The sequence below is a fragment of the Amblyomma mixtum genome, chromosome 4 (assembly GCF_055824585.1).
Source record: "Amblyomma mixtum isolate Tamu chromosome 4, ASM5582458v1, whole genome shotgun sequence".
Lineage (NCBI taxonomy): Eukaryota > Metazoa > Arthropoda > Arachnida > Ixodida > Ixodidae > Amblyomma > Amblyomma mixtum.
Genome location: NC_143015.1, coordinates 111,321,613 through 111,347,210, shown reverse-complemented (window position 1 = coordinate 111,347,210; position 25,598 = coordinate 111,321,613). Strand labels below are relative to the sequence as shown.

Here is a 25,598-nt window from a genome sequence, read left to right as displayed (position 1 = left end):
ACGATACCAGGCAACTTTCTAAGGGGGAAGGAAGTGTTGTGTCCCCTTATTGCTTTTGTGTGTGTGCGCCCCCTCCTAACGACCACTCGCATTCCCCTCCTAACGACAGTTCGCATCCTCCTCCTAACGACCACTCATCCTCCTCCTAACGACCACTCAATCCTCCTCCTAACGACCGCTTGCCCTTCGTCGCACGCTGTCGCCAGAGGCCCCCCCACGGTGCGCCCCCGCACCCTCCTCCTGTTCTGGGAAGCCACTCCCTCCCGTGGACGCTTCTCAGCTCCCTCCTTTCTTAGGGCGGCCAGTTCGGCTGCTGCCTCGGTCGACGCTGGTCGCACCCTCTTCAGCTTTAAATAAACGAAGTCTAAAAGTACCGTGTGCGTCTTTCGCTGCATTCAACACAGCGACCGGACACGACATTTTCCAAATCGCCCGTGCGTATACAGCGAGAATCGAGGCAGAAGTGCGCTTCGCCGAGCGGTCACCCATTCGGTGACAGGCGTTTCAACCACTGTAATAACTTATTACATATTATAATCTTGAACTCGGGACAAGGTTTCGGGCCACTTATTCAACATGCACTTTTTGTAAAGTTACGTTTGAGGTCGTAACATTCAGCATTATAGTTCAGCCTGTTGCTCAGTTTTCGCTGGAAATAGTTTCAAGTGGGTACCACCCCGTACGAGGGTCATCCCAAAATTAAGGACTGCAGTTTTTTTTATAAATCGAAAGACATTTTTATTTTAAGCAAATTACAAATCACTTAAAAGGGACACACACCGACGCGGTGGCTCAGCAGTTACGGAGCTCGGCTGCTGACCCGAAAGACGCGGGTTCGATCCCGGCCGCGGCGGCTGAATTTCGATGAAGGCGAAATTCTCAAGGCCAGTGTGCTGTGCGTTGTCAGTGCATGTTAAAGAAGCCCAGGTGAAATTTCCGGATCCCTTCACTACGGCGTCCCTCATAGCCTCAGTCGCTTTGGGACGTTAAATATGCAGAAACCAAACCTTAAAAGGGACACCATTATTCTACTTTCCCACATAATCGCCGTTGGAGTCTATGCATTTTTACAGACGCTGCGGCAGTTTTTGTATGCCCATGTCATACCAGCTCGTCGCTATGCCGTTGAGGAAGCGTTTGACCGCATCTTTCACTTCGTCATCATCAGTGAAGCGCCTTCCAGCGTGGTGTTCTTTTAGCTTTGGAAAGAAGTGGTAGTCAATTGGTGCCAAGTCCGTACTGTAGGGTGAGTGGCTGATGACGTCCTATAAAAACTGTTCTAGGAGAGCGATGGTTTGACAGGCAACGTGGGGGCGAGCGTTGTTCCTCTTCTGCGATTTTGAATCGCCCCTCTGAGTTTTTTAAGGGTCTCACAATATCTATCCGCGTTTACTGTGGTGCCAGGAGCCAAGAAGTCTACCAACAATACCCATTTTCGATCCCAAAACACAGTTGCCATGACTTTAGCGGCAGACTGTGTTCGCTTGAATTTTCGCGGCTTGGGCGAAGATGAGTGCCGCCACTCACGTGATTCTTGTTTGGTCTCAGGCGTGAAGTGGAATGTCTAGGTTTCATCACACGTAACAATAGAATGCAAATATCTCCGTTTCATCTCCAGAACGCGGAAGAAATTCGCAGGAGGAGTCAACGCATTGTTGTTGATGGTCGTCTGAGAGCATTCGCGCAACCTGTCTTGCGCTCACCTTCCGATATTTCAACTTTGCTAAACTCCTATGAATAGTGCTTCTAGAAACGCCAGGAACCAAAATGCAGAGTTCGTCGAGTGTGATCCTCCGTTATTGCTGCATCACTTCTTCGACCTTCGCGACTGTTTCATCAAAAATTGACGGCCTTCCGCTTCTTTCTTCGTCGTAAATTTAAGTGCGACCAGCTGCGAACTTCCTACACCACTTGGGGAAGTTTTTAACATCCATGCAAGACTCTCCGTACACTTCCGTCAACTGGCGATAATTTTCGATTGGTTGAACGCCATTTGCGTGAACTTCGCTCCTGGCGGTAGTGACAAACGGGAGCTCCATTTCAAATGGTTGCCGGGCCAAGACTGACAGTCCCTTTCGCACTGAGTCATGGCTTGTTTGGAAGACGGGGAACAATGAACACAGCAGTATAGCGAGCAGCCACGCATATAGTTTCCCGACGCCCGCAGCCCTTTGGAGACCTCACTTTTAAGATTACCCTCGTAAATATACTGCTGTCACAAACAGTTGCAAAAGAAACAACAAAAGACAGCCAGTTCAACCAGACGCCAGCAGGCTGAGCCAATGTTTTTCGTTTTATTTTGAAGCCACGTGATGCACCGAAGGAATTCAAGCTTATTTTACAAGCGAAGAACTTTCCTCGAAAGCGGTTTATGAGCAAGTATGATTTTTTCCACCGTAAGACTGATGTTTTCTATCAAATCGGTCAGCAGTGGTCGCATTAGTTTGGTTAGAAAGGCTTTGCAGAGGTCCTCGGTGTGACTGCGGTCTTCTTTCTCGCAAATCAACTCCGGACATTGCTTCTGCGGGAACTCATGGTAACCGATCTTCGGATCTTTTCTTGCGTTTGCGGTGCACAGCGGCACGCAACTGCGTTTCGCATGCGCTTAGGACGCTGTCGACACAGGCACCGATGAAAATCACGCAGAACTGGCAGAACCACGCGGTCATGCAGAGTAGTTACAGCGAAAACGCGCCAGCACAGCCAGCGCACTCCTTCCGCGTCGGCGACTTGTCACGGAGTGGTGGTGGCGCCCCCGCGGAGAATAGCGGCGGGAACTTCAACTTCTCCCATTACGCGCTTCCCCAGCCATTGAGGCGCGACGCGGCGGGCCGCACCAAGTGCGCCTCCATTGAGCGGCCGTGCCAATGGCATGGGCGGGATGGTGCGCCGAGGGGTGCAGTCCCGGTCCGTTTTTTTTTTTTTTTAGAGCGAGAGCTGTACTTCTGGGAGTACAACTTCCGATTTCGATGTGGATGAGCCTCACCTGAAATGCCTCACAAGGTATGGCCCAAGCGAAGCTAATATGACCACGTGATCACGACTATGAACATTTGTTACCCGACCTTTGACCTTAGCATTAGTTCTTAAGACAGCGGGCCCAAATTAACAATGACCTTCAATGCCGCACAGGGTCAAACCGAACTTGAATGCGTGGTGGTATGACCCAAGTTATGGTATGAACACGTGATCATACGACCATTGGGTACCTAAACCATTTTTTTTTTCGGCGCGTCGGCATGTGAGATGGGTGGAGGGGCGAAGAGCATTATTTTTAATCGCGGATATCTTCGGTTAAAAATTTTTGCGGTGTGGCGACGAGCGATGGAATACTGATCGCTCGTGCACTTGTCCAGATCTCCGTATATAGCATTTCACAGTACAGCCATGACGGAATGCATGGCCTGGACTGCTGTCAGCGCCACTAAGCGATAGCCATCGGGTGCGAGATAATGCTCTCGGTATGGCTGACGATAGCTGGTGCGAACCGCGGCAGCTTAGCGCGCAATTTTTGGTTCACGCGATAACAAAACTGCTAAGAGCGTTGCGGGCCATGGAGGCCTCGTCGCGAGCAGAAAGCGCAGAAACGCCCCCGTGACGAACGCGCTGTCCACGCGGCGATCAGGCAGAAGCGAGAAAACGGTCAAAGCGAGCTGCGCACCAGCTATCGCCAGCTACCGTAAACATACCATTCATCCCGCCCCATTGATCTTTTAGATCAATAAAGTTTCTCCAATCCAATCCAATCATCCCACATCGACGACTATCGCTTCGTGGTACTGACGGCAGTCCAGGCCACGATTCGTGTTAAGTCTGTGGGCGATTGTACCTTTAAAACGGCGCTTCAGTGTCCCTTCAAATTTTGTAGCGAGAGCTACATTACGCGCAAGTCTCGCCATGGCCGCACAGTGACCTTGAGCCGTTGCCTAGCAACCGCCACATCTGGCGGCCGCCGTTCGCCCCGCCTTCTGGCGTGACGTCACATGAGGAGCCGCTGCTGGCGAAACGGTTACAACAGCTGCGCGCATGCGCCGCAGGAGGGGGGGGGGGGGGGGGGTTGGTGCAGTTGTATATACATAGTAGAAGGCGGCTCGGTGGAGCCGTCGGTAGATATGGATAGCGAGTCGGAGGCACTGAAGCCAGGCTGCAACTGCAAGACGAACCGGAAATAAATGTCACACTTTGCTGCATAACAAATGTCCCATCTTTAATGTAGCCGCATTAGACGCAATGGGGGGATAACAACCAAAGCTAAACACTGGACGTAGCCGGAGAAACCAAACGACAAGGTGTTATCAAGTTCAACCGTACTCACTACATACATCCTGCCTAGCTGAGCTAAGCCACTGCCTTTTATGCGTAGCATATTGCAATCACTCAGTTGCAAATAGCGCATGTGTCGTCTTCGTTGTGTCCTCGTCTCGAGCGCTAGTTTTGTATCATGAGCAACCAACTCGCCCAAACATCCACCCTGATCAGTTCAGCCCTTGGGCGCGGCCGGGCAGCCACCAAACCAAGTGAAAACAAAAAAACAAAAAAGAAAAGGAAAGAGAAAACTAAAAAAAGGACGGCTGAGCGTGGTGGCGGTTGCCACCGCCCCGTTTCAAAGGGGGGCGCTTCCATCCATCCATCCATACGTCACGGAGGAAAAGCTGCTGAGAAAATCGAGTGCCGCCAAGCAATATGCAACGCATTCTTGGCTTAACCAAGCTAACAGGATAGTTAAGCGGGCGAGTTGGTGATACATTATGCAAAAAAACAGCGCGAACAAACGGGGACAAGACGAAGAATACACAGGAACAAGCGCTGACTCTCAACTAAGGTTTAATCACAGGAAACACGCTTATAAAAGGAAACAGAAAACAAAAAAAAACACCAAAAACAGAACGCATGTGTTACTATGTGATGTCCAGATATGCAGCCTCACAGTCACGCAGGAGCAGGGATGGTTTGCTAACACACAATCTTGGTTTCTTTGCCATGTTGTAGGCCTCGATAATTTCCCTGGTCAACTGGTCGGGGTGTTTGTACAAAATGTCAGTAAAATGTAAGGACGGAAAACATGATTGACACTCTCGGCAATGATCAACTAGATTAGTGGAGCGATTAGATTCTAATGAATTGAGATGTTTTCCGAGTCGTGTGTTGATACAACGTCCCGTTTGCCCAATGTATATCTGACCACAGGATAGGGGGATTTTATAAACTACCCCTTTGGAGCACGGCACAAAACATATAGCGTGCTTAACACCACAGGACACTACAGATTTCTTGGGGTTACGGGACTTATTTTCTACTGCTGAACAAATTTTACTGAGCTTATTCGGGGCTGAAAAAACCACATGAACTTTATACCTTTGGGCCACATTTTTAAGACCATGAGAAAGGCGATGCACATAGGGAAGGACTGCGAACTTTTTCCGTTTCTGTTCTTGCTGTGAAGACGGCAGCAATGTGGGCGCTTTAAGCTTTTTAATTATTTTATTGCAACCCAAAGTGATAAGCTCAGCTGGATATCCTGCTTCCTTAAGTCTCTTAGCCTGATTATCAAAGCTTTCTTGCATAGCATGGTGACAAGATTTTGACAACGCAGATGACAAGGATGAAACAACAATCCCACATTTCACTACCTTAGAATGATGTGACTTATAGTTCAGCAGCGGTTTGTTGGCCCGTGGCGCGTAATTCCAACACATGTGTCCCTTCCCTTCAGTCAAACATAAATCTAAAAATTGTATCTGGTTATCGACCGGTTCCTCAGTGGTGAACTGTAAACCCCATGCATTAGCTTTGAATACTTCTAACACTGTAGACATGTGCTTAGCATAGTCCGTTTTTTCAATGAGAATCAAAAAATCATCGACGTATCTGAAAATTCGGTACGGCATCCCACACAAATCTTTCTGGATAGCTCTATCCACGAATGACAGAAAAATGTCACTAAGCGCAGGCGCTACTCTAGACCCAATACAAACACCCGCTTTCTGGGTATAGAGTGTGCCTTCCCATTCAACAAAGGTAGATTTAACATAAAAAGACAACAGCTCAAGGAACCCAGACACAGAAATACCACAAACACTTATGAATTGTTCTTCATCATTGTCCGAAGTGATGCAATCAAAAACAGCAGTCATCATTTCCTTGTGCGGCAGAGAGTAGTATAAATCTACCACATCAATGCTGAAAGCCGAGCAAGTACCTGGGTTTTGCGCCTGTAAAAACTTGACGACGCACTCAGAGTTTGTTACCTTAAAAGATAAAGCTGACAAATGTTTCTGTAAATATCCAGAAATTTCGTGTTGCCAGGTGCTCTTTTCCGTCACAATGGCCCTAAATGGTAATCCCGTTTTATGTGTCTTAGCAGAAAAGAAAATCTTTAAACAGCTGCTTTTTGCTTTAACTACACTGCCTTTAAGTCGCTCCAGATTCAATTGTTCGAGCAGTTGCACCGCTCTGCTTTTTACCTTCTGTAACTTCGCCGAGACCGGCTGAAAGTTCTTCTCGATGGCTACTAATGCTTTATCCGAAAACAATGATTCAGGTAGGACTACAAAACACCCTTCTTTATCCGCAGTTACCAGTCGCAAGTTATTCGCGACAAGGAAGTTGATCAGTGATCCGAATCCCTTTCCATGTTTGACCGCCGTAGAGGTCCTGGCTAAAACCGCTGTACATTCCTCTACGCACCTGGGTCGAGACTCATCCGGTGCCAGGCGAGAAATCGATCGCGCCATGGTCACCTTTTCTTCCCCTCGCAGGTGTGGCTCAACACAGAATTTCGGGCCCATCCGAAGAAGGGCTTCATGCGGTTTTGTAAGTGATTGTACTTGGTGATACGCCACTACCAAAACTGCATGAAGCCCTTCTTCGGATGGGCCCGAAATTCTGTGTTGAGCCACACCTGCGAGGGGAAGAAAAGGTGACCATGGCGCGATCGATTTCTCGCCTGGCACCGGATGAGTCTCGACCCAGGTGCGTAGAGGAATGTACAGCGGTTTTAGACAGGACCTCTACGGCGGTCAAACATGGAAAGGGATTCGGATCACTGATCAACTTCCTTGTCGCGAATAACTTGCGACTGGTAACTGCGGATAAAGAAGGGTGTTTTGTAGTCCTACCTGAATCATTGTTTTCGGATAAAGCATTAGTAGCCATCGAGAACAACTTTCAGCCGGTCTCGGCGAAGTTACAGAAGGTAAAAAGCAGAGCGGTGCAACTGCTCGAACAATTGAATCTGGAGCGACTTAAAGGCAGTGTAGTTAAGGCAAAAAGCAGCTGTTTAAAGATTTTCTTTTCTGCTAAGACACATAAAACGGGATTACCATTTAGGGCCATTGTGACGGAAAAGAGCACCTGGCAACACGAAATTTCTGGATATTTACAGAAACATTTGTCAGCTTTATCTATTAATGATCCTTTTAAGGTAACAAACTCTGAGTGCGTCGTCAAGTTTTTACAGGCGCAAAACCCAGGTACTTGCTCGGCTTTCAGCATTGATGTGGTAGATTTATACTACTCTCTGCCGCACAAGGAAATGATGACTGCTGTTTTTGATTGCATCACTTCGGACAATGATGAAGAACAATTCATAAGTGTTTGTGGTATTTCTGTGTCTGGGTTCCTTGAGCTGTTGTCTTTTTATGTTAAATCTACCTTTGTTGAATGGGAAGGCACACTCTATACCCAGAAAGCGGGTGTTTGTATTGGGTCTAGAGTAGCGCCTGCGCTTAGTGACATTTTTCTGTCATTCGTGGATAGAGCTATCCAGAAAGATTTGTGTGGGATGCCGTACCGAATTTTCAGATACGTCGATGATTTTTTGATTCTCATTGAAAAAACGGACTATGCTAAGCACATGTCTACAGTGTTAGAAGTATTCAAAGCTAATGCATGGGGTTTACAGTTCACCACTGAGGTACCGGTCGATAACCAGATACAATTTTTAGATTTATGTTTGACTGAAGGGAAGGGACACACGTGTTGGAATTACGCGCCACGGGCCAACAAACCGCTGCTGAACTATAAGTCACGTCATTCTAAGGTAGTGAAATGTGGGATTGTTGTTTCATCCTTGTCATCTGCGTTGTCAAAATCTTGTCACCATGCTATGCAAGAAAGCTTTGATAATCAGGCTAAGAGACTTAAGGAAGCAGGATATCCAGCTGAGCTTATCACTTTGGGTTGCAATAAAATAATTAAAAAGCTTAAAGCGCCCACATTGCTGCCGTCTTCACAGCAAGAACAGAAACGGAAAAAGTTCGCAGTCCTTCCCTATGTGCATCGCCTTTCTCATGGTCTTAAAAATGTGGCCCATAGGTATAAAGTTCATGTGGTTTTTTCGGCCCCGAATAAGCTCAGTAAAATTTGTTCAGCAGTAGAAAATAAGTCCCGTAACCCCAAGAAATCTGTAGTGTCCTGTGGTGTTAAGCACGCTAAATGTTTTGTGCCGTGCTCCAAAGGGGTAGTTTATAAAATCCCCCTATCCTGTGGTCAGATATACATTGGGCAAACGGGACGTTGTATCAACACACGACTCGGAGAACACGTGGCCGCGCCGGACGATGTCCAACGTGGCGTGATACATGGAATTGATCCCGGGACGACACCGGAAGAACTCAAGGCCCATTTACGAGTGCGCACCCAAGGAGTCACCATACTCAGCGCCCGGATGTTAGGAAAAACCAAGACGGCCGTCATCACCTTTGACGGTCCCATTGTCCCAAAATATGTTATCTACTACGGGGGCGAGACGGCATGCTACCCGTACCGCCCCACGAGACAAGTGTGTTATGTGTGTTTCCAGCAAGGCTACTGCTCCGACGTGTGCCCCACACCTAATGTGCGCGCGTGTAGCCAGTGCGGAACGCAAAACCCGCCGACTGGACATTCCTGCACTCCAAAGTGCGTAATTTGTGGTGAGGCCCACCCTACCGGGTCGAAGGACTGCCGCGAACGACTCAAGAAAGTCAGAAGGCAGCAAACCAAGACCGCCCTCAGCAACGCTACAGGTGAAAACGCCAGCAACAGCGGCGGACGCGACAGCAGACGCCGCAGCCGCGGTGACCGCAGCAGACGGCCGCGGTGGTTCAGCTCGGAGGGAGAGACATCACGGAGCCGCTCGGGATCCCGCTCATCACGGCATCGCTCGCGGTCCCATTCGTTTCCCCCCCTGCCACCCCCTGCGGGTACGAATGCCGGGAACCAGCACCGGAAGAACGAAGACACCGGGTCCGCCCAGAAAAGCAGCAACAAGGTGAGCTGGAGAGCCGATGCTCCCCGGTTTGCTCCACATTCGGGTGGGACTGGTAACAAATTCAACACCAATACAAACAACGCAAACAACCGTGACCTTGAACATGGAGACGCAGAGAAAGCAGCACTTAAGCGCGAACTAGAACTTGCTCGCGTTAAACAGAATGAGTTGGAACGCCAAATTGCGGAACTCACAAAGATAGTTCAAGACCTAAAATCCAACTGCCACCCGCTGTCGAACGCTACACAAACGAACTCCTCGTTGCAGATGAGCGATGAGGAACGCTCAAACTTCAAAGCGGAAATACAACAGATGATGCAACAAATGGTGCAACAAATGATGCAACAGACAATGCATCAGGTACAAGGACAACTAGCAGAGCTACGGAGTGCTTTCCGCAAACAAAAACACACAGAGAACATTAAGGAAAAGGCCTACAACCGTCCTGCGTTAGCAGCTCTCGCCAATCCATCTACATCCCAGGGAACGGGCAATTGCACAAGCTCAAGAACCTAAATCATGGCTAACACGAACCACAGCAAACAAGACATCTTAGACATATGGCAATGGAACTGCAGAGGCTATCGCAAGAAACAAGGCCTCATCAAACAATTCATTCAGATGCAGCTAACACCACCTGACGTTATCGCACTTCAAGAAACGGGCGCGACACCCACTCTCACGGGATACACATGCTACGACAGCCACATGACGGGAAAGACAGCCATCTTAGTGAGCAAGGCAGTCATAGCCATCAATCACGACAGCATACCCGACACTGACATTGAGCATGTGATTGTAGAGATCGTACCGAAAAAGAAAAGGAAAGGGGGAAGTGTATTCATCGTCAACGTGTACAGCCCCCCGAAGCAAAGAAAAGCAAAATTTTTTGAACTTTTTCACGGTGTCCACAGACTAGCGAAAAACAACACGTTAATCATCTTGGGGGATTTCAACGCCATGGACAAGAGCTGGGGGTACCAAAAGGCCACCATTAAAGGCAAAACGCTTGCCGAGGTTGCAGATAACTTCAACTGCAACCTACTCACGGACCCAGCAACCCCTACCAGAATTGGAAATAGCGTCAGCATCGACACCTGCCCCGACCTCACATTCGTAAGAGGACTCGGACAAACACAATGGGAGAACCTATTGGAAAATTTAGGCAGCGACCACTACATACTCAAGACGCAAGTAACCTCAGACAGGCTGAGACGCCAGTTGGGCGCGGCAAAAATAACGGACTGGAATGCGTTCCGCGAAGCATGCGACAGCAACCTTACCGAGAATGGCATACAGTCGTTAGAGGAATGGGGAAGCATGCTAAGGGATACGCAAGACAAGTACACCAAAACCATAAACCGAACAGCGGAAACACCTGAGGTGGACGGTCGGCTGCTCAAGCTTTGGGATGCTAGGCGCAGTCTCACCAGGAGATGGAAAAAACAAAAACATAACAGGAAACTCAAGCTTAAAATCGCCGAAATTACAGCGAAAGCAGAGGAATACGCCACACAGCTGGCAAAACAAAATTGGCAACAATTCAGCGATTCCCTTAGTGGGACGCTAAGCACGACACGGACTTGGCGTATCCTTAGAGCGCTCCTCGATCCGACAAAGACAAAAGCTGAAAACAATAAATCCATATACCGGTTCATTCACCAGTTCGAGGGCACTGATTCGGAACTCCTCGACAGATTGCGCGCCAAATGCTTTGGCAGCACGAACCCGCCGACCTATACAGGGGAGTACCGGGGAGACGATAACGCTAATGTGGACAGACCCATCACACGAGAAGAGGTCTACGCGGCCATGCGAAACACCACCAGAAATACGGCCGCGGGAGCGGATAAAATAAACAACGCACTCATCCGCAACCTCAGCGATGCGCTGGTCGCTGAACTGACAGACTTCCTAAACAAACATTGGGAAGCTGAAACTGTCCCCGAGGAGTGGAAACATGCTGAAGTGGTGATGATACCCAAGCCAGGCAAGAAACTGCAGATAGAAAACCTCAGGCCGATCTCGCTTACGTCATGCCTGGGAAAACTATACGAGCGAGTGGTAACGCAGAGACTTCAAAACTACATGGAAGACAACGAACTGATCCCTCACAGCATGTTCGGCTTTAGAGCAAAATTATCAGCTCAAGACGTACTCCTCCAATTATATGAAGGTGTACTTCGGAACGTTCCTCGGGACGGAGAAAACGTGATAATGGCCCTAGACATCAAAGGGGCTTTTGACAATGTGAGCCACGAAGCAATCCTTACGGGCCTGGACAACCTGAACTGCGGGCGCAGGATTCACAGCTTCGTCAAAGCATTTCTATCCAACAGAACTACAACCATCGGTATAGGAGAACTTCGGTCCGAGAAGTTTCGAACGCCTAACAAGGGAACACCTCAAGGGTCGGTCATTTCACCCACGCTATTCAACGTGGCCATGATCGGACTGGCGAAGCAACTAAAAGAAATTGACGATATCCACCATGCCATTTATGCCGAGGACATCACAATATGGACTAACACTGGCTCACTCGGCGAGAAAGAGGATAGGCTACAAGAAGCGGCCACCTGCGTTGAAAACTATGTCAAAGCAAGAGGGCTAGCATGCTCGACCGAAAAATCTGAGCTCTTACGGGTTTGGAGAGGAAAACGGAACCGAACAGTCCCTACCAGTAAAGAACTTCGACTACAAGTTTACCTCGAAGGAGAACCAATACCAGAGAAGACACTCATACGGGTACTAGGGATGTGGATACAGTCAAATCAACGCTGTACTCACACCCTTGCGCTATTAAAGGCATCTACACTTCAAGTGGCCCGCATGATTACGCGCATCTCACACAGACGTCATGGCATGCGCGAAGAAGACACACTCAAGCTGGTCAGGAGCCTAGTGGTCAGCCGGGCGACATACAGTCTCCCCTACTACAATCATATCAAAAGTGAAATACAACAGGCGGACGCGATTTTACGCAAAGCGTATAAAACCGCGCTTTGGCTACCCCATAACACCTCAACTGAAAAGCTCTTAGCCTTGGGACTGCACAACACGTTCGAGGAATTACGGGAAGCGCAGCATGTTGCCCAAATGCGCAGACTACAGCAGACCTCCACAGGCAGAGTTCTTTTAAAGAAACTGGGCTACACCGAACAAATTCGAGAAATATTGAGAACTAAAACGATCCCCGATGAGTACCGCAGCACGCTCAGGGTGGCACCAATACCAAGAAACATGGACCCGAACCTCCACAAAGACCGAAGAGAGGCAAGGGCCGACCGCTTACAGAAAACACACGCATCCCAGGATACAACAGTGTATGTCGACGCTGCCACATATGCCATGACTAGGGGACAAGGCACCAACAACGCAGTGGCAACTGTAGTCAACTCGGAATTACACGAGATTACCAGCGCCTCCCTGCAAGACTGCACGATAGCTGAGGCTGAAGAAGCGGCCGTCGCTCTAGCGGCAGCGGAGGGCTATCGGACTGGGCGGTCACTGACAATTCTTACCGATTCACAAGCAGCCTGCCGCAACTATCTTTGCGGCAGAGTAGGTCACAGAGCGCTCCGCATACTCAGCTCTGTAGACTGCAAGACGCAACAAACACATGCAAAACCACACAAGCCGATCAAACATAAGATCATCTGGGTACCGGGGCACACGGGGGTGGCAGGAAACCAAGAGGCAGACAGGATAGCTCGAGGATATACTAACTACCGAGCATCCAACGTCAACGACCTTGAGGAATCCCTGCCAGTACCTCAGGAATACTCGGCCATACTCAACAACTACAAAGGCAGCAGGATGCGGTACCCACCACCGCACAAATCTTTAAACAAAGAAGAGGCTGTCACATGGAGACAACTGCAAACGGGGTCATATCCAAATCTAAACACACTAAGTAAAATTCACCCCACACTTTACGCACACAATTGTCCGTGGTGCCATGAAAAACCTACACTGTATCACATCACATGGGCATGTCAAAAAGTCGACATCGTCCCAGTTATACAAAACCCAAGTGTGGAGCAATGGGAGGGTCTGCTCTCCAGCGACTGCCGCGATGACCAGATCGGTTTGATACGGCGAGCTCAGCTGACGGCAGCATCCAGCGGAGCCCTGGAATAGGGGCAACCGACCGTTGCGGATGGACTCATCTGACCACATAAAAAAAAAAGCACTTGTGCTAGAGCCAAATAAAGTTATCCTATCCTATCCTATCCTATCTCAATTCATTAGAATCTAATCGCTCCACTAATCTAGTTGATCATTGCCGAGAGTGTCAATCATGTTTTCCGTCCTTACATTTTACTGACATTTTGTACAAACACCCCGACCAGTTGACCAGGGAAATTATCGAGGCCTACAACATGGCAAAGAAACCAAGATTGTGTGTTAGCAAACCATCCCTGCTCCTGCGTGACTGTGAGGTTGCATATCTGGACATCACATAGTAACACATGCGTTCTGTTTTTGGTGTTTTTTTTGTTGTTTTCCGTTTCCTTTTATAAGCGCGTTTCCTGTGATTAAACTTTAGTTGAGAGTCAGCGCTTGTTCCTGTGTATTCTTCGTCTTGTCCCCGTTTGTCCGCGCTGTTTTTTTTGCATAACCAAGCTAAGCCTGGGCATCTTTTTTTTTTAGCCAAGTCTGCCAAACTTGTGAACTGCATCATGGTGGCACATCTTCATGCTTTTGCTGCGGGCTAATTACATAGATCTGTCACAAGCTAATGAAATGCAGACTTATTGCTGACATGATCGGAGTTTTGATGAAGCCAGTTGATGCCAGAAACCCGTGGCAGTATCTGCAGGAACGCAGCTGCACCGCTACTGACGTAATCTGTAGAGGATAATGAATTTTAACACAAGGACGGGTGGAAGGCTCATTTTACAAGCATTTCACCTTAAGGAAGCAGAGCACCGCCAGGATAAACCTGGTACCATTTATCGATGGTAACCGGCAGCACTTGGGCTCAAACCCTATCCCTCCCACATGCGTGGGAGATGCTGAAACCACTATAAAAGGCCGCAGCCACTCTTCTGCAGTGGCGCTCAGTATGTGTCGCCGTTCTGTGGAGTACAGAAAGTAATCCTTTGCCAGTTGCATTTCTGGACGGCGCTCCTACGAAGACTCAGTGCACCCCTGCAATGGTGCACCAGTTCGCATAGCGACGGCTGATGCGGGGCATCAACATTAGCATGTCATTTTTGGCTTATTGGGGGACTTAACGTCCCAAAGCGACTCAGGCTATGAGACGCAGTTGTGGAATGCTTTGTACGGCGATAACAAAGAGATTAAGCACCGCTGTGGAGACTGGCACCAGCCGCAGTTTGTGGCGCACACCGACTGATGCCGCCGATGCTTTCGCATGTAATTCGTAAGCTTGCCAACGTCTTCTTGTCATGACTAAGTCACAAAATAAGGCCCAAGGAGGCCCTGAAACCATACAGGACACAATGACCGGTGCTATTGAAGTGTCATGCGTGGTCATGTAGCTCTGGTGGATCCACGGAGTGTGCAACAGCCAATATTGCCACTCCTTCTTACCTGGGCAAGGGATTTGAATGCGCAAAATGCATTAGTTACATCAACCTTGCAGTCCAGTCTGTCAGCACGGATGCAAAGGTCAATCTGCACCAGTACTAGTCATGGCCACAGGTGCAGGTGCCAACTGTGGTGTAATAGGCCAAAGTACCACCTACAGGTACCACACTAATACATGGGCTTCAGTGGGAGCCCACATCAACAACAGAGGTCTCAAGCTCATCAGGATGAAGGAGCACCCATGTATCTACATAGACTATAGTCTTGAATACCTGGGCCTCTATGGGAGCTGCTACAATAAGTGCACCAAGGAGGTATGGTGTGGCCTATAATGCAGTTTAACACCCAAACAGCGGACATTGAAAAGCTGCACATGGGCTACAATAAATGACCTAGGCTTAAGATGCATTAGCCTCCAAGCTTTCTTGTGACAGTGCGTTTCCTTTATTCCTCGTGAGAGCACATGCTTTCATGGGCCGTGGAGTAGAAGCAACATCTCAGTCTGCATGTTTTTCATTTTTTTTAGACCTTGAACAGCAAAGATGCGCTCTTTCTGAAAGCAGGTACCACAGAGAGACATCACTCCAGTTAAAAGCTGTTTATTTGTGGAGACAATTACTCGGCACACTTCAAACTGCAGGAAACTACTAACATTTCATAACTAGCTCCCTGTGTAGAAGTCTAATCACAGTAGAGAGTGCAGAGTGACAACAGGTTTGTTTTATTAGGGTTTGCTGAAGATCGCCTAACCTTTAAAAAAAAGGTAGCAGTACTGTCAACAGTAAGCAAAAGTATTTACGGCCACCAGTGGAACAGACCGCACTGAACTATAACAGCTGCACCTCAACACCTCTAAAAATTATTTTCTGTTAAATATAATGAAGTAAGCTTCTAGGAGCAGCAGAATTTGAACCCGAGCTGCCTGAACCTGTTAGGTGTAAAGCTCCGCAAACAAGCATCCATGCATGAAGCAGCACAGTTCAGAGGCCAGCCATATACTAGTGCAGTTAACAGGGCAGAAAAAATTTCAGTGATTGAAAGTGCACCAATACCAGATGTCCCAATAAGTTAGAATAATCTTTCAGGAGTTGATGACCACTCCCACAACTTCCACTCACTCACAATCCCGGGGAAAAGTGAAAAACTAAGGCAATGCCAACTCGCCTAATATACTGCCCCAATAAGAAAGATACATGATTTGAAAATGCCATTCCAATGAAGAAGCCATAAAAACTAACCAGTATCCAGTTTACAGTATCCCCAGTGTTCACGAGCCCTTTGCAATCTCCTTCAATGAATTCTGAAAGCAATATTCCAATGAGAGAGACTGTTCTTTCCTAAACTTGTGACGTCAATAGCTCCCTCCTGCAATGTGGCAGCAGCATCTTCTGACCACAAATTACTAGTGCAAAAAACGCCAATTCGGACTTCAACAGTAAACACTAATGCCACTCTGCACTTTCCACTCCATGCAACCTGTGCTCCTTTATAAGCATATTTTCATCCTCTTCCCAGGTGCCATGCCTAAAGAAGGGGGTGAAGAAAAAACAGTAAAAAAAAAAAAGCCAATCGCCACAAACCACACAGCTCCTCCGGCAAACACCCCAAACAGCACACGGCGCCACCAGACAGCAAATGTGCCAGGACCGCCGCAACGCCATCGCACGAGCCAAAGCCGGAACACGGGCCGCAGCTACTGCTGGGCCGCTACACGGCACGCTTCCTCGGGAGGGACCCCGGCCTGTGGCGAGACTTGGTCAGACATTGGCAAGCCACAGTCACGATGCAACTACTTACACCGGTTCTCGCACAGCAAGGGTGCTCAGCATAGACCGGCGCCACCCCACAGCAAGCCGCAGCTCAGGTCACAAATCGCCGCCGCACTCAGGAACCCGAAACCGCCCGGACCGCCAACACTCTTTCCCCCGATTGCTTGCTCGGCCTTGACACCTGCCTCAGGTGGTCAAGGTTTGTTCCAGAGGCACCTTCGAAATGGTTGTTCAATTTAGTTGTTCGTTCATATCAGGCATTCCTTGAAATTAAAAAGCTAAAAGGACCGAGTCATGGAACTACTACGGACATGCTTGGGAGCAAGTAAATACGGGCTGATAATTTAGTTTGCAGGAACTAGCATGAAGCTGTTCAGAAATGCATCTTTTCATCACCATTACGCAAAATTAAAAGATGCTAACTATAACTGACCTCTCAAACGAGGTTTGATGCAAAGCTATTAGCTAAGCTGCAGTGCAACAAGTGCAGCCTAATTTAGGGATCGCAGAACGTGCCAAATAACTTCACCACGAAAAAAAAAGCTTACACTACCAGTTTTTGTAGAACAAGCTGGCTTAACCTCCTTGCAAACTGGTCTCCTTTTCTTGATGCTCGTGCATTTTGCTGTTAAGATTTTCAATGAGGATCTAGTAAGGAGTGGGTGGTATGATAGGACAAAAGAAAAAAAAAATAGCTCGGATGTGGTGAGAAAGATGAGAATGCGTTGGGAAGTTGCACGCAAGGGGATTCAGCATGTGGCCCGCACGCCGGAAGCCACCACCCGATCTCAGCACAGCTGGAACTCGTGCTCGGCAACCCGCCATTTCGCTCATGCCAGCAACGCCTCACTGACACCTTCACACTTCAGCGCCTGCGGTCACAGACAGGGGGGCAACAACACGACGACACACAGTCAGCCAAGCCACCGCTGAAAGCACTGGGTACTCAAATGCCCAGTAAATACATTCCCCGCACAGCCTACCCCTCTGCACACTGCAGTCGTTGATCAACACCTATGAGGAGCCAATAATCGAACAGCTTCAACAAGTGGCTTGTCGTGCCAGTTCTTATGCAAAGGCCTGCAAAATATACAATGACGGCTTGAGTCTTGCTCAAGTCAAAGCACAGCTTGCAAATGCTATGACGATTTCAATGATTTTGCGAGCATGAAATGGAAGATATGTCTAGCTCACTTACACTACACGTATCAGTCCTTGAACCACTGAGAATAGTCAAATAGTGAGCTTACAAGAAAGCAGATTGAATAGTAAGCCCATATTCCATTAGAGAGCTAAAATTCCAGGAATATCACTGATCTCAACAGCTACAAGGAGGGTTCATCTTGCTGGCAGTCTCCAATTGCACAGTTTTTATCTACCAAGTTCTGCTACAACAAACCTGATACATACGGGCTGTTATACAGAGGCCCAAACTTTACTACACAGCTAAAGAATATGAAACATCCCTGTAGTTAATTGCTACAGGGTTGGTCTATATTTCTGGCAGTCTCTAGTTGCACACAGCTTTAATCTCCATGCTCAGATACAACCTGAGAAGTAAAAAAGGGAGTCTTACACAAAGGCTCTACTTTGCCACAGAGATAAAGCGTAAATAACATCACCGCACTTATTTACTACAGGTTGTTTTGTATTGCTGGCAGTCTCCAGATTGACACAGCTTTAATTTTCATGTTCCGATACAGCAAACTTGGTAAGTAAGAAGGAGGGCTCTCACACAGCGATGAAACTGACAGTTTGCTTGCATAACAGTAAAGCAAATGTCCGCAGTAGAACATCCAACTACACACAGGTGGTGTTACGATGCAAACTACAGAGAAAACAAGACTCACAGAGAAAACAATAATGCACAATTCATCAGCGCTTCTTGAAGGCAGGTCTAACCCTGCTCAGTTATGCTACCATACAATAGACCAAAGGTGATAATGGGTTGTCAGCAACTGCTGTGTGTCAGAATGGATTACACAGAAAAACTGACTGCCCCTCAGTGTTATGGAATGATGGCAAATTTTCATGAGTGCAAGGGAAACCTGATATGAATTGAATAATGTATGCCTTATTCCCTGAATGTTATACAATGAAAAAAAAAAAGAAAATTGAAAACAAAGGCAGGTGCTGGCTCATGAAAGCTTTCAAACAAAACAGAACCCACACAGAACCACAAAGCCAATCACAAAAAAAGTCGACGTAAGCTTTAGCAAGGAACAGCCTAGGCTATGTTCCAATGGGCTTTTGTAGCAGTCTTCTTGCACTGCTAACTTAGAGCATGCAGTTTTCATGAGAAAAGAAAAAGAAAGCTAACACAGCAATGCCAGGCTTATTAAAGAGATGCTCAAGGCCTGTCTGTAGCAACATAACAAGCAGAATTGAAGAGGAAGGAGTAAGATTTCGGATTTGTAAGAGTGGATCAAGGTAGACATGCTTAACTCCCACTTCTCGCTTGAGCTCGAAAATGGGGCATGAGGCAATCCTCACATGTCTTGGTTGGAGTCCATCGATTTCGACCGAGAGCGGCGGTCTCTACCAGGCGAGCGCATCTCACCACCACCGTTGGACTCTGCAGGCTCTGGAGGTGGTGAACCGTGCTTTTCTCGCGGGCTGCACGACCTGGACCGCGACCTAGAATGACCCTTGCCCTGAGCCACCTCCCCTGGACTTCGCGACTGGCTGCGGGCATCTCCGTTCAAGGAGCGGCTGCGGCTGTGGTCACGTCGCTTGCTGTCATGATGGCTTGGGCTGCGACTGCGGTGCGACTTGCTCCGGCTCCGTTCCTTGGACTGGCTGCGGCTGTGGCCACGGGATCGGCTGCGGTCCTTGGACTGGCTGCGGCTGTGGCCACGGGATCGGCTGCGCTCCTTGGATGGGCTGCGGCTGTGACCACGGGATCGGCTGCGCTCCTTGGACTGGCTGCGTCGCTGGCTACGGCTGCGTTCCTTAGACTTGGAGAGGCTGCGTTCAGTACGGCTGCGCTCCTTAGACTTGGATCGGCTTCTGCGCTTACTTCTACCACGCTCCTCGGACTTAGACTGACTGCGATGTTCACTGCGAACACGTTCCTTAGACTTAGAGCGGCGGCCTTTGGACTTTGATCGGCTCCGTTCCTTAGACTTGGAGCGGCTTCGGTCCTTGGATTTTGATCGGCTGCGGCCCTTTGACTTGGAGCGGCTGCGTCGTTTGGACTTCGACCGACTGCGCTCCTTGGATCGGCTGCGACCCTTGGATTTAGAGCGACTCCTGTTCCTAGATCTGGATCGGCTTTTCTTAGTGTCACGGTGACGAGAACGGCTGCGTTCCCTCGACTTGCTGCGACTCTTGCGGCGGTCTCTGGACCGACTTCGGCTTCTACGAGAGTGGCTGCGGGAACGTTTACGATCCCTGGAACGGCTCCTTGACCTATAAGATATTTGAAGGGAAAAGAGCAAGTTCATGACTAAACACCCACCTAACACAGGCTACTGCAGTAGTGTAGCACGCAAGAACCAAACTGGACTAGAGCAGGGTGCAAAATCCTGCAACACTGTTTCAATAGCTCAATGTGTCATGTCCAAACCAGAATAGCAGTTCTGCACGTGGAAGGCCCAAGATGCATCAGTGATTTAGTTGTGATAGCTTTTAACGGTTCTAAAGTAAGGCCGACCAACATGGAGCAATTTTCCTGAGAAAAACTGGCGAATGACCGCCCGGCGGCTAATTGCTGTCAATCAAGCCACACTAGATATGTTTGTGGGGCAGTCAGCCAATCACCAGAAGCAGCGAGTGCAGGCTGTCAGTGCAGACCAATCAAAGTGTGACTGCATCTGACTTCCGCCTGCAAAATCTGAATCTGCTAGCCAGCAAGGGTGAAATGGCGACAAAAGCTATGTGCATCACATCCGTCCAGATGCGACCAACATTTTTCTAGGAAACAAAAACACTGCTGTACCTCAAGTAGCAATAAGCTGCGACGACTAGACCTGATCGCGATTGCCAGCGCACAGTCATGCTGTTACCACAGCTTTTAGTCCCGGCTCCTCTTTTGTAAGAAAGGAAAATAAACTTGAACTTGAACAGTGTGGCAGCCCAGGCAATTTCTCCGCGTCCTCCTTTCTACACTCTGATGAAAAAGGGCAAACACTGTCATCTTAACCTCAACCTGAACAATAATATGTCCTCTTTGCCACCATTAAATAATGGCTTAACTGCAAATGCAAAACTGCTTGATGACGTATATTTTGTGAATTTCACTGAGAACAGAATCGCTCCAGTTTCAAGCAACACTGAAATCATGGCAGCGGCCAATGCCTGTGGTAAAAGCACAGCGCCGGCGTGCTGTGCTCGACACACGAAGTTCGTCGTGCAGGTCTCCTCCACGTGAGTCGGCCTTTAGGATCAACATGCATTCCAAGGCCCTTTATATTATGATGAATCCCGGTTTCACTAGTTCTTGCACCCAGAGCAGATATCTCCTAAAACTACGAATGGATCAAATTTCTTCCCAAAAATGCCCCCTCAGAAAAATCCTATTTGCCAGAACGCAGGAACTGACTGATATCTTATACTTATTCTAGAGTGGCATTATCAGTAAATAATTGGTTATATTAAACTGCTTTTTACACCTGTTACAACTGGGCTTAGTCTGAAAATAACTTTAAAAACTTATGTTTTAGAAGCGAGAAAAGAGAACAGAGGTACCGTTACCGGCAAGCACCTTCGTATGAGCACTCCCTCCACACCCCCCCCCCCCCCCCCCCCCAACAACATCTAAAGAAGGGCAAGGAAGCTCTCCAAGGCCGCTGCACATTTAAAATGTCTGGTTTGATCCTGAATTAGGGTTTTCACTGTCTACAGGAAAAGGCAGGTATTGCACAGACACAAGGTTGCTGCACATGGCATATGGTAGTGTACAGTGCGAAATAACAATAGTAAATGAGAAAAAAGTAAACATATAATTTGGTTATATAGTGTTCAAGGAAATGATCAGCCAAAAACACTGAATTTCATGTAGTGCACAAGAACTAGTGCTAACGGTTCATTATTTGTATAAAAAATAACCAAATCGCAAAAAAAAATCTGTACATAACTTGAACTTGGGGAAAAAAAAATGCTACGTACACCTTATACGAGGCCACTGCAAAAGTAGCATCAAATGCTATTCAACGCGACAAGCACTGCAATTCTCAAATTGCAAGGAAGCTGGGTACAAAAGTATGATCGCACAAAAATAGGACGATTCCATTTTTCAGAGGATGAGACACGGCTACTTCTAAAGAGCAGCTTTCAAAGCACTGAACATTTCTCAACGCATTAAGAGAGAGTTTCAGCACTTGACTGGCAATGGAATAGTCTAGTTTGAAAGTGCAGCAATCCTTGCACAGTATGTCTGACACAGATGCAAACTCCCACCTGCTACATTACATGCGGTAGTGCAAGAGCCCAGTAATCCTCCACACCACAATGCCCAAGCTCAGCCACATATGTTCACCTTCGAGATCGGGAACTTGATCGACGATGCCGGGAGCGGCTTCGGGAACGTCTTCGAGACCTCGAAGATGAACGGCGTCGGCTCCTGCCATGAAAGAATTGGCCGAGAGTTTGTGAACTGACTGATTATGTGCCTTTCTTCGCAGTGCAGGTAAACACTGTTACAGTGCAGTCAAACAAAGTGCCGCACCACCGCATCTGCCCTCGTTTGATGCTTTGCAATGATTGCCAGAATCACAGAGGAAAGGAACACAAGAGGAGACACAGAGGCACGGTGCGAGACAAGGATCCCCAGAGCAATCCCCTATCCAGTAAATTTTACTGCTGGTGAACCATGAGCATTGCAAGAAGTATCACCACCTGTTCCAGCCTGCACTGCAGAAGCTATGCATGGTTCACCATCACGGCACCGGTGACATCGGGTACAAGCCATCTAGGGGACACCATTGATGGTGGCCTGGATTTTAGGCCTAAACTACAGTGTAACTTGGTTACGCAACATTATTCTAAAAGCACTGAGAGACAAAGCTTTGCATGTGCTTTTGTTGCTACAAGAGCAGAAAGAGATCATTTTGTGAAAAATTTGCAACATGCCCTGCCGCACTTTGAGTACACCTGTTACCCAACTCAGTGCAGGCCCGGTATGACAACTATGCAATCCTTGAACATCTCTGAATTCAATCCTTGTTCAATCTAGAAGGACCTCTAATGTTCAAGGATTGAACAATTCTAGAGGATTGAATTGAACATCTCTAATTCTAGAGAATTAGAGGTTAAACGTCCCAAAGCAACTCGGGCAATAAGGGACGCCGTAGTGAAGGGCTCCGGAAATTTCAACCACAAGGGGTTCTTTAACATGCACCGACAACGCACAGTACAAGGACCTCTAGAATTCTGCCTCCATCGAAATTCTGTTATCGTTTGGCGGTCGCGCTGGTTTGAGTGAGAGGGTGCGGCACCATGTGGTCTGCATGTTGACTGCAACAAAGGAACTGTACCTCAATTGCCACGGTAACAGAGCACTACTCCAAACACCCCAACTGCGCAATTATCTTACAATACCAGCCCCATTAATTTTCACCGTTCGCTGAGTAACTTGTACTCAAAAGCTGGCTAGCTATGTCTTGCAGGCCAAAATTATGGACCTTTTTTGGCTAAAACTGAATTTAAAAAACCGAAATCTGCATAACATCTGAATACATACGAAATCTGTAGGCATTTCTTGGCTATTGGTAATCGTCCCCAAAGTTCTCACACAGGTAGCGGCTCCACGGCCTCTTCCTCAATGAACCCGGGCAATGCGCAATACTACGTCACAATTATTTACACTAGTATTCGGAACACTTGTTTGTTTAAAAGTGCGCTTCAACATCGAAGCTCCGTGTTTACATCTTTGGCTTCAAGTTAACGAGCGCATAAGGGCCACCAAGCCCACAAAACACCGCACCATGCCATGTTTCCCATCTATCAGGTCCCTTTAAATCTTGCTCAAAAAATTCAGGGGGCACTTTGACTGTCTAAAGTGCGTAGAGGCGAAAGCGTTTTCCCACTTTGCCTATGTGACACTGGTGACGTCACCAATGGATGCCGCCACGTAATTGATGACGGAGTAACAAATTACTAATTAGTGGCTAATTACTGATTAATGGCTAAATACAAATTAAGTGCTAATTAATGACGCTTAAGCTTCGCCTTTAGGAGTGGAACGCGACGGCGTGTTGTAGCGCTGCCAGGCAGTCCACAGAACGCCACCACCCGTTCGGCGCGATGCCTTGCCCTTTGAACGCAACGCTTTGTGAGGAACGGAAATGACCCAGTACTCCTCTGTCATCTTGGTGGACACCCGAAACGCACCGTACAGGAAGGGAGGAACGCCACCACCCGTTCGGCGCGATGCCTTGCCCTTTGAACGCAACGCTTTTTGAGGAAAGGAAATGGCGCAGTAATTCTTTGTCATCTCGGTGGACACCCGAAACGCACCGTACAGGAAGGGAGGAACGCCACCACCCGTTCGGCGCGATGCCTTGCCCTTTGAACGCAACGCTTTTTGAGGAAAGGAAATGGCGCAGTAATTCTTTGTCATCTCGGTGGACACCCGAACCGCACCGTACAGGAAGGGAGGAAGTGGTAGTGAAAGAAGAGAAAGAGGGACCGTAATGAAGGAACTGGAAATTGTATTTGAGGAAAGGAAATTACGCAGCAACTGTCTCGCATATCTCGGTGGACACCCGTCAAAACGCGGACACATCTGCCGACACGGCTGCTAACGACAGTATGAGGCATTAAAGGCTTTCGCCTTAAAATGCCGTAACGGGTGCCACTAATCAGTCTGGAACAGCTCGCGGCGCATCGCTGAAGACCGCCGCGCCGAAGTGCCCCTGGCGGCGTTCTCAAGCCATACCGACGAACGCGTATATTCGAACTTTAATCCCAGCTTGCAAGACAAAAGTCGAATTAGCTTCCCTGCAGTAAAATCTTTGCTCGAATAGCTTTTACAGCTCGGCCACAACTACAACGGCAGCTAATTACATTTCAGAATGAAATTCCATCACGCGATCGCGCCTTCGCCAGGGTCCTTTGTTCGGGAGGCCGAGAACCGGCTCAAAGAAAACAATCTCGAAACGCGGTCGAACAGGTCGATCAAAACAAGGAAAACTTGAGAAGCGTACCGTGACCGGCGACTGCGGCTCCTCGATCTCGAACGGGACCGGCGACCCGATCTGGCGCTGCGTGACGACGAAGACTGGCGGTACGGGTCGGAAGGCCTGCCGTAACGCGCCATTTGGACGCGCAGCTCCCGACCATCCAGAATGTAGCCGTCCAGCGAATCCATGGCGTCCTCGCAGTCGCGCTTGTCGTAGAAACGGACGAAGGCGAATCCGCGGCTTTCCCTCGTGTACGGATGCCGCGGTATGTAGACATCTCCCACGTCACCGTACTTCTCGAAGACGCGCTTCAGGTCTTCCGGCGTGGTGCGATACGTGAGGTTATCCACTTTCAGCGACGTCATACCGTCGATTTGCGGCGGAGCACGGCCGTAACTCATGGTGAGGCTGTACTAGAGCCGCTGAGCGGCTGCTAGAGTCGGTGACGAGAAAGAATGCAAACAGGGCAAGACCTGGAACCTTACGCGTCCTTCGTTCCACCTCGAGATGCGCCGTGGAACAAACGCTCACGAGCTTTGGCGCATGGCGGCAAAGGGGAGAAAGACGAAAACAATATGGCGGCATGCCCAGTGTTGCTCAAGGGGGCACGCAAAATGAAACGACACAATCATGTGCACCGACATAGAGCTAATAGAGCTAAAGTGACCCGATTTTCTTTCAAAAAACGAAAATTGTGAAGAATACAGCTGGCCTCTATGAAATACCTTAATCATCTTTAATAGCTCTTTTCTAAACAAATTCCTCTCTACCAAATTTCTATTTGCTGCATGGCAGCAACTAACGGCAGTCGCTAACGAATGTTGAAGCAGTTAACCATTAGAATAAAATATGTAACCACTCTGAATGTGGCAATTGCCGGTGGCCAGTTTAGACCAG

General features: G+C 48.3%; 1 protein-coding gene across 4 annotated transcripts; it reads right to left on the bottom strand.

The window, feature by feature from the left end:
- Positions 1 to 15,392: 15,392 nt before the first annotated feature.
- On the bottom strand, positions 15,393 to 25,283 carry LOC149347886 (uncharacterized). 4 transcript variants are annotated; one of them, XR_016292685.1, is made up of 5 exons: positions 24,726 to 25,283; positions 22,058 to 22,141; positions 19,072 to 19,989; positions 16,607 to 16,794; positions 15,393 to 16,550 (listed from the first exon to the last, which is right to left on the bottom strand). XR_016292685.1 is itself a non-coding variant. In XM_089587610.1 (4 exons), the coding sequence occupies exons 1-4, from the start codon at positions 25,100 to 25,102 to the stop codon at positions 17,444 to 17,446; spliced, it is 1,386 nt and encodes a 461-aa protein (XP_089443736.1). In that variant the 5' UTR covers positions 25,103 to 25,283; the 3' UTR covers positions 15,393 to 17,443. The 4 variants fall into 4 exon arrangements, 3 of the variants coding, with proteins under 3 accessions (XP_089443736.1, XP_089443735.1, XP_089443738.1); XM_089587610.1 differs by having other exon boundaries at positions 15,393 to 17,450; XM_089587609.1 differs by having other exon boundaries at positions 15,393 to 16,794.
- Between the last annotated feature and the right edge of the window lie 315 nt (positions 25,284 to 25,598).